Source organism: Camellia sinensis, chromosome 3 (assembly GCF_055761805.1).
Source record: "Camellia sinensis isolate YWXY chromosome 3, ASM5576180v1, whole genome shotgun sequence".
NCBI classification, from domain to species: domain Eukaryota; kingdom Viridiplantae; phylum Streptophyta; class Magnoliopsida; order Ericales; family Theaceae; genus Camellia; species Camellia sinensis.
The window spans coordinates 212,087,115-212,096,423 of record NC_138963.1 but is presented as its reverse complement, the minus strand read 5'-3'; the positions used below and the strand labels follow the sequence as shown (position 1 = coordinate 212,096,423).

Here is a 9,309-nt window from a genome sequence, read left to right as displayed (position 1 = left end):
ATGAGTGTTTGGAGCTCCTAGAAGGGTTGTCCCTAAAAACTCAATTTTCCTTATATAATATATATATATATATATATATATATGACATTAGGTTTACAAAATAGGTTAAAAAGTTATTAAGACAAAATGTCACATCAAAATCATAATTATTTAATTTTTTATGTTACAAAAGTAAAAAAAAAAAAAATCAAAAAGGCTATCTCAAACGAGATTTTTTAACTCAAGATAAAATAGTCAAAAAATTAAAAAGTTAAAAAACCAACTCATATCTCAAACGAACCATTATAAAGATATATTTAATGAAATTGTTCGATCAGAATAATAAATTATTGGGTAAATTACAAATACACCCTTTAAGATTTGCTTAAAATACGAATTGCCTCTTATGGTTTGAAAAATTACAAATACTTTATTGTCATAATTTTTTATTTAACAGAATTAATTGAAAAAATAAAATTTCTATTTGTACACCTATACAATAATAAAATTATCTGAATTATTAATTAAAATAAAATTAAAACATTATTAAAAATTATTAATTAACTTGATGATTTATTAATAAAATGACATATTTGTTATAAAGTTAGAAACCCCAGGGACATAATGTAATTATTTATAACTTAAAGTAAATCTCAGGTATATGTTTGTAATTTACCCAAAACGGCAATGTTGAGGACCCCAGCACCCCTACCTTCACGTAGGGGCTGCCAATGGAAGAAAAAAAAAAAAATTTGGACCAATCAAAAGGGACCGCAGCACCCCCACTGGGGTCTCATGCATTTTCCTATCCAAAATTATTGTTTTGAATATTTTTTTTTTCTTTATTTTTTTCTTCTCTAGTTTTGTCTAAGAAAAATGCTTGAGAGCACTAATTAGTGCTCCCACTAATTAGGTGGCAGTGGGTCCCGTTATTAATGATGTGATATTTTGGTCTTGGAGTTGTATTTTTTTTTTTTTTACTTTTTTAATGCATTAGTGCTATTAGTAGTGATATTTTTAGTGGGATGAATCATTGTTGTTTACCTAATGCAGATAGATCATTGGACAACCGCCAATCGGTTGGGTAGGACAGTTGTCGGTGGATGACAATTGCTGATGATAGTGATATGGATAAATAGACAAATCAAGTGAATGACATAGGAAAAAAAATTACAAAAAAATAATATGGACAGATATATGGCTCAGACAAATATATGAAAAATGTACAAATAAGTAAGAATAATATAATATTTCAAAATATTATTATCTTTTCAACTTAAAAAAAAAAAAAAGAAGAATTACTAATTAGTGTTAATTTGAGAAAATTATTAGATATTTATAATAAAAAATTGTAATTTTTATTATTAGTATTTATAAACACTATCACTTGTAATTTCTTTTGAAGTTGTACATTAATATGAAATTTTTCCCCCCCAAAAAAATAGAACTCCAAATTATTTCCCTATAAATTTTGAGATTTCCTATAAGTATTTCCTAATCCAGTCCAAATTATCGATTAGTCTAGTTTTTATTAGTTTTGATTATAATTGTGATTTTGAAATAGTAGAATCATTTAAATTGGTTTGAGTCTCGATTCTAAGGCTTTAGTTAGGATTCCAAACTGAATCAAACCGAATCGTGACATATTTATTTATTATTATTTTATATCTTTTATATATAAAAATTAAAATATAAAAAATTTCTTATAAATAGTTTTTATTGTGAAATTGATAAACTCAAACCAATTTAATCAAATTAATTATTGTTAATTTATTTACTAACGTAAAATATATATTATATTTATTGTTATATAAAATTTTTATAACCATTAGAATCAAATCAAATCAAACTGATTTCTATTATTTGATTCGAATCCAATTTTATAAATTTAATTATTCAATTACAATTCTTACTTTTTCTTAAAATTCTTACTTTTTTTTAGAATCATAAGTACTGGTTTAATTATTGATTTGTTGTAAAACCGATCCGATCCGATCCGATAAGACATCTTTCCTCTCAAGTTGGAATTATAAGTTGTTCTTTTTTTCCCTGTCACAAACATTCCGGGAAACAGGCGCCAAGAAAATTAGTAGTAAAATTCAAAGGGCGTGCTAGCCGTGACAGCCCAATGACATTTTTTTGGAATTTTCTTCTTATCCAAACAGGTACCATACACCGAGATCATCTCGACCTCTTGTGGTTTTAATTCTCACTAATCCTCAACCCCACTCTGTCATATGTCTTCTTCTTCTTTTCTTGTCTCTTCCTCAATTTCAAATGTAGTTCCACTCTCTGAAATTCATTCCATGCTCAACCATTAAACAAAAAGGTATGTGTCATCAGCTTCAATTCTCTGTAGGTAGACTCTGATTGTGGTGTCTAAGCACAGGACAACGCATAATTTCTTGAATTTGAAACTGTTCGCTTATGATTCATGTTATTGAAATGGCTTTATGTAAAGGAGTTCAAAAGTTGATGTAGATTTTCCCTCCATTTTTTCAAAATTTGAATTCTCAGCTAATCAGAGCCGTTTCTTTGGTTGTTGATTATTGATAATTGGTTTTGGCTGGGTTGGTTCGATTAATATGGAGAGGTTTGCTCAGAGAGAAAACGTTTTACTGAGTTATTGCCCTCAAAAACCTTTGAAAGACTCAGATATTGATTTTCACGACGTCTTTGGCGGCCCACCGAGGCGGTTCTCGATGCAGGAGATGCGATATAGCTTCACTAAAAGCATGAATTCTACTGGAAACACAACTAGGGGAGAGGATGATAGGGTTTTGCCTCAAAATCCGTGGTCTGGCCTGAATGAAATGCCAGTGTTTGGCGAGGAAACTGTGAATCATCGGCGATACACGAGCGATGACTTCTTTGATGACATTTTCAGGGTAGATGAGTCTTTGAGTTCACCAAGAAGGTCTAATCAATACCCTTCTTGCTCGACCCCTGGTTCGCTGGTCTCGACCCCTTCCCATTCTCTTCGTTCAAGAGCTGATCCTTTTGGCAATTCACTTCCTGCTCAATTTCAATTAAGGTTTTGGCTTCTCTCAATCGTATTTAAATTAATTTTTTGCAGATATGATGTGTATATCTTTCAAATAATGGCAGACTATATGCAGGATTGTTGTGATATTGCAGCATACTAAAATAGTTTGTATCGCAATTCAATATTTTAGAGCTTCTTGATATGATGTTGCTCATGTTCTTTGTTGATATTGATTGCTACCACTGCTAATGATGGGTTCTCAATAAATTCTACATAATTTGAATTGGGCATGTCAATGTTTTTAGTATTCCTTGAATTACTTTTGTTATTAAACTATTTATGGTGTGTTTGGTTGGGGGATTTGTGGAGGGATTTGGAAAGGGAAAGAGAAAAGGTGTGTGAAATTATGTGAAATATATACATATTTTATTCACATTTCACCTACCTTTTCCATTTCCCTTTCCAAATCCCTCCCCAAATCTCCCAACCAAACACAGCATAAAAGTATCGGTGCCAGATCTAATATTTTTCTCAACTGTCCTTGAATTTTCTTGTTTCTTACTTATCAGTTTCCACAGTTCCATACAATAACAATTGCACATTTACTTTTTTTCACTTTTAGATGGAAAGTAATCTAATATTTTTTCTTTGAAGTTCCCTCCATTAAATAAAATTTCTCACATTTTTTTGCTCGTTAAATTATATTTGTTGCTCATTGATCACTCTCCATAGCACTACACAATCGGGTGCACATTTAGTTCCGTGATCTATCTCCTTATTATCATGCAATTTTAAAATCCTCACTTGAATTGCTTTGATTTTCTAGCCTTCCTGCCAAATTGACAAAAACAACGGAGTTTCCTGCATTTGCTTCGAGCAATCGCAGTTCATACAGAGGCAAGGATCCCGCTTCAAATGGGATAAATTGTGTATACACACCAAGCTCTCCTCTGTCTAGACAGTTAAGTGAAGCTTTCCAGGAAGAGGATGAGTTGAGAAGTGAAATTCATCAATCTTATCGCCCAAGCCCTTTGTCCCATGAATTTTCTCTTAGCAACAAGGAGCCACCATGCATAACCAAATCTGGTGAATTGGAGTCAATGGATAGAGGCAACTTGAAAAAGGATTTGAAAAACACAGAAGCTCCAAGCAATAGCAGCCGGTTTCACTTCTCTATATACAAATGGGCAAGCAAAGCGGTACCAATGCATCTTAGGTTAGGTAACAGTCCAAAATCAAAAGCAAGGGTTAAAACTAAGAGATGTTCAAGCTCTAATGGAAGGATTGAACGTGACACTATAACTAGTAATGGTTTGGAAGCAGCAAATGGGCATGATTCTGATCTTCACTTTCTCAACTATAGTGTATCAGCAAATAATGAGTCCCCTTACACTGAAGGCAGGAAGCAAGATAGAGACTCACTTCTTGAAACAAGTACTGAAGACAGAGTCGAACCTTGCCATATTGTTGAGGACACGGTTCTTTCCATGCCACGATCAATTTCTGTCAACAAGATTCCAAATACCGTCAAAACTGTAGCTGGTGATGCCATCTTGAGTGATAAAAGAGAAGAAATAAAATCTCATTCTGTGTCTGAAACAGGTGTTGAAATTACAGAAAAGGGGGTTGCTACAAGTATGCAAGGAGCTCAGAAACCTGAGTTGAATCATCTGCGTTCTCCGCTCTATGATACAGATGTGGGACAAGGTACTTTCATGTTTTAAGTCAGGTGTGTGAATACATCTGCACTGTTTCTAAACACTAAACCCATTTTCTTATCAGCAGGTAATGATGAGTTAATTAGAAAGTCTGAAGGGAAAGATAGCATGGTGAAAAACATGACAGTATCTGAATCAAATGCTGATGTCAGTAAAAATTTAAAGGAATGTGATGACAAAAGAATTAATTCAAATAGAGAAGAAGTGGTTCAAGAGAATGAACTTCACTCGCAAGATTCAAGCAGAACATCTGGAGACAATCTTGGGAGAAATGGAGCTGAGGGAAAGGTCAAAGAATTTGTTAAGATTTTCAACCAAGAAGCTACTTCACAACCCAAAAATGATATCAAAACCAGAAGTCAGAGCTCTCGATGGAGAAGCACAAGCAGTTTTGGAGCAGACAATGAAGGGAGTGCTAACATAACCCAAAAAAATGGAAAAAATCATTTTCATAGCGTGAACAAGACAAAAACACCACCGAATGCTTCCTTCAAGGTAGTCTTTTTCTTCTATGTTATTAACATATGGTAATTTGTTTCCACTCATTGTGTTCAAAATAATGGTTTTCACTGCACCAGATATAAATGAATACATTTGAAATATTCTAGGTTCAAAGTAATCCATTTTGCATAATGGTTTTATTGGATTTTGTTAACTTAAATACAGCTAATTCTTCAGGTAGACAAAAATTTTGAGGAGTTAGAGCAACAACAGCCCCACTCAAAGACCAGAGTCATTAGTGTGAGTGAAATTTCAGTTGGTCAGAAAGATGCCTCAGCATCAAGTTCTGGTTAGTTCCTTCAATTTCATACCAGATGAGAACTACACATTGCATACCAAAAAAAAAAAAAAACCAGAAAAAGAAAAAAGAAAACTAGAAATACTAATGAGTCAGAAATAGCAATTATGAAAATAATGTGTAAAGTTTCATCTTTCTTAAGGAACATGTAAATGATTGAACCACAACGGGAAGCAAGAGAATTCTAAGTAACTAACTGCCTATTCTCTTCAATTTTTTATGCATTTGATATTATATTTCAGTTTTCTTAAGTGGATCAGTTTATAAATCATTGTACTTTGATCATTTCTAGATGCATCACACAAATTATTTGTGCTTTCTTCTCAGAGTCACGTCCTGATGGTTCTAAGGTTGCAGTTGGGAATATAGATGACCTCTTCCAAGAGGACTTTGTGGTAATTGTTGTATTTGTTTTTTCCCCCCTCCTATTTGCTCGTTTGCTGCAGTGCGTTTTTTTTTTTTTTTTTTTTTTTTTGGGGGGGGGGGGGGGGGGGGGGGGGGGGGTGGGGGGTTTGGTCTTCTAAGGCACTTAGTGGCACATAGTTCCTTATTTCATAATTAATTATGCAGAATTTTTATGCCAGTTGCATGTTGACATATGTGTCATAATGTAATGGAAACTAAAAACACTTAATAGCACCATGCACAGCTGATTATACAGCATTAAGAGCTCTGTAGTTTCTTTTGTTTCTTTCAGTGCAATTAAATTTACTAATGAGCTAGTATCCTTGCTGCACGAACAGATAAAAGAATTATCTCATGACCAATACAAGCTATTACAGACTGAGGAAGGTTACGATGATATCCAAGTAATGTTGACATCTTTTCCTCATTGCAACATTGCTTCCAATCTCAGTAGAATGCATTAATTATACCCTACTTATAAATCCAATGCAGATTTCAGATGCTAAAATTCAGCAATGGTCAAATGGGAAGGAAGGCAACATTCACTCATTGCTGTCTACTTTACAATATGTAAGCATTTTCCTTCTTTTTTTCTTTTCTTCCTATCAATTGTTAGTAGCAAAAAAAATTCTTCCTCATGTTGTAACTGTGGACCGCAATCCACACAAAAGCTTGCTCAGGACTTTGAACTTTTCAGACATATTCACTTCACTGTATGACTAGAAAAGGGCCTGCAACACTATTGTGTCTCTTTTAGAAATTACACTGATCTTTAATTTGCAGTTCTCTGGAAACCTTTTCGGTAGATTCTTACATGACTGCCCTTCTGAAAGTGATAAGTAGAAAGCAGGATCCACAGAGATGAAGTACTATACAAATGTTGTTGAACCCTTAAGATAGATACCAAATATTCATGGAATGCCTAATTAAACTAAAACTAAAAAAATAAAATACTGAAATACTAAAGACAAAATTGCAAAGGAAACTGCATGCTAAGATTGGTGCTTCTTATAGGAAATTGATACTAAGAAATTTGTTAATTGTTACAATATCTCCTGTAAGGCCCATGCTTTCATTGTCTCTCTGACTAGTGATGTTTACACTTAATAAATAGGTTCTTTGGCCTGGGAGTGGTTGGAAGCCTGTGCCGCTTGTTGATATAATTGAAGGAAGTGCAGTGAAGAGAGTATATCAGAAAACATTACTCTGTCTGCACCCAGATAAGCTACAGCAAAAGGGTGCTGCTTCACAACAAAAATATATTGCAGAGAAAGTTTTTGATATTTTGCAGGTATAAAAAGCTTCATCCATATTTTTTCCTAGGCCTCATTGGTCAAGAGTCAACTTTGAGGTTGAGTTCTACCCTAACAATTGTGCTGCTGGACTACTAAATAATTTTTCGCCTGCATATATCATATCAAAGTAAATCTATTTTGACGTTTTCAAACATATTTAGGTTTGAATTACAAATATTTTTTTCCTGTGTTCCATACAGGATTCATGGGATAATTTCAATTCACTTGGTGCGATATGACTTACCTGTAGAATTCTCTGATGGCAATAGGACACTTGTGGAGGACAACGATCGTGTGTGCTATATTTTTGGCAAGTCTATATGCATGTAAATGTAAATATCATTTTGACATTTTATATAGATTATATGCATGGTTTCTTGTATAGGACATTTACATACATCATGTTGTGCTTACAAGAAAAGTTGAGTGAGAAAAACTTTTCTACCATATTTCTTGTTATGCTCTTTGGTCACAATGAAATGAACTGAAGTTGATGCACTTTCAAAAATAAGTAAATAAATAGGTTGTTTTAATGTTCTCTGGAGAGAGAATTGGGGAGGTGTTTGGCATCTTGGATCATTATTTCTTGGGTAATTAGTTCAATTGGTTATAACTTTTGCACATCATTAAGAGGTGGTTACGGTTTGAGACAAAAAAAAATTTTAATAATATATTTTTCTTCATTTCTTCTTTTATTTTATGAAGTGTTTTGATATTTAGGATCAACTAATTAAAAAATGACAAGGATCTAATTAGAGTCAAATCAATTTCCCATTATCTTTCCTCTTCTATCCCATCACCATTGCCAACCCCACCATCCCACACAAAAAGAAAACCCATTTTCCACAGACTCCATTGCTTTCATTAGGTCTGTTTGGTGATCTTCATTAGTTAGGTTTGTTGTTGCGGTTTCTAAAAGTTAAAAAGTATCTTTTTTCTTACATTTTAATAATTAATTATTTTTTTTATTAAATCTATTGAAGTTAAAATGTTCCTCATCATTCGTTAATTATCATTTCACTAGTTAAAAAAAACATAAAAATGATAAATCTATCTTTGGTATAAATCAATAATTTTATTTATTTATTTTTTAAAAAAAAATTTCTGTTTTTGCTCTCATTTTTTTTTTTTTATTTTATAGAAATTGAATTGAAAAAAAAAACACATTGTTTTCGTTTTCAACAACGTAAAATTGATTCTGATCACAAAAAAAAAAAAAAAGAGTAAAATTGATTAAAAACTTTTATTTTCACTTGTTTCAAAATAAGTTCACTCTCTTCTCCCTCTTTCACCAACGTCGGCCACCACCCATGTCCACCACTAACCTCCACCACCTCCAGCTGCGTGGCCACCAACGACCTTTGGCCAACTGCTGCTAACCTCCAACAAGCTCCGACCACCTTTTGGAGACTAGCATATCACTAAACATATTTCTTTATTTTTATTTTCCTTTATTTTAAAAATATTTGTATACTCTAAACAAGTTTAAAAAAATGATCAGAATGAGGCTCAAAGCAAGACGGTGTCTGAAACCAAGGGCATCTACTACTAAGGGCCAAACCTTGCAGAGATCAAATTCAATTTCTCACTTGAAAAAACAAGACAAATGACATACATAGATTTGTTTTGCCATAGCTAGAAAGCAAAGAACAAACAAAAGTACTGTGCAAAACAAGGAAGCTGCTTGAGGCTAATAGATTAGACAAAATTAGAAATAATATTTAGAATAATGCTGGGACCCCCTTTTGGGGGTCACCCCTCACCCCTTTGCCACGTGGCAGGGGGTGATTGGAGGAGCAGGAAAAAAAAGAAAAAGAAAAAGAAAAAGAAAAGATAACCAATGAGAGAGAGAGAGGGGGTCAAAGGGGGTGAGTGAAAAAGGGGGATGAATCATTACTCTAATATTTAATGGATGATGATTCTTTGCAATAATTTTTTTATTTAATGGATGATGATTCTTTGCGATAAATTTTTTTTATAATGGTCTTACTGTGCCAATTGACAATCTAACCGTCTATTATAAAATTTAAAGTACAATTTCATTGTGTATTTTATTTATTTTTAATTTCAATTGTTGAATTATGTACTTTATGGTCCTCTTTGTAACCATTTCGTTTTTAATTTTTA

The 9,309-nt window shown here is 32.9% G+C and overlaps 1 protein-coding gene across 4 annotated transcripts; it reads left to right on the top strand.

Moving 5' to 3' along the window:
* The first annotated feature begins 1,943 nt into the window (after window positions 1-1,943).
* On the top strand, window positions 1,944-7,715 carry LOC114319598 (J domain-containing protein required for chloroplast accumulation response 1). Of its 4 annotated transcripts, XM_028266619.2 has the most exons (10): window positions 2,061-2,308; window positions 2,583-3,013; window positions 3,792-4,672; window positions 4,748-5,178; window positions 5,362-5,473; window positions 5,810-5,877; window positions 6,226-6,291; window positions 6,380-6,457; window positions 7,002-7,178; window positions 7,383-7,715. In XM_028266619.2, the coding sequence occupies exons 2-10, from the start codon at window positions 2,682-2,684 to the stop codon at window positions 7,419-7,421; spliced, it is 2,184 nt and encodes a 727-aa protein (XP_028122420.2). In that variant the 5' UTR covers window positions 2,061-2,308; window positions 2,583-2,681; the 3' UTR covers window positions 7,422-7,715. The 4 variants fall into 4 exon arrangements, 3 of the variants coding, with proteins under 3 accessions (XP_028122419.2, XP_028122418.2, XP_028122420.2); XM_028266618.2 differs by having other exon boundaries at window positions 1,944-3,013; window positions 4,751-5,178; XM_028266617.2 differs by having other exon boundaries at window positions 2,060-3,013.
* Window positions 7,716-9,309: the final 1,594 nt, after the last annotated feature.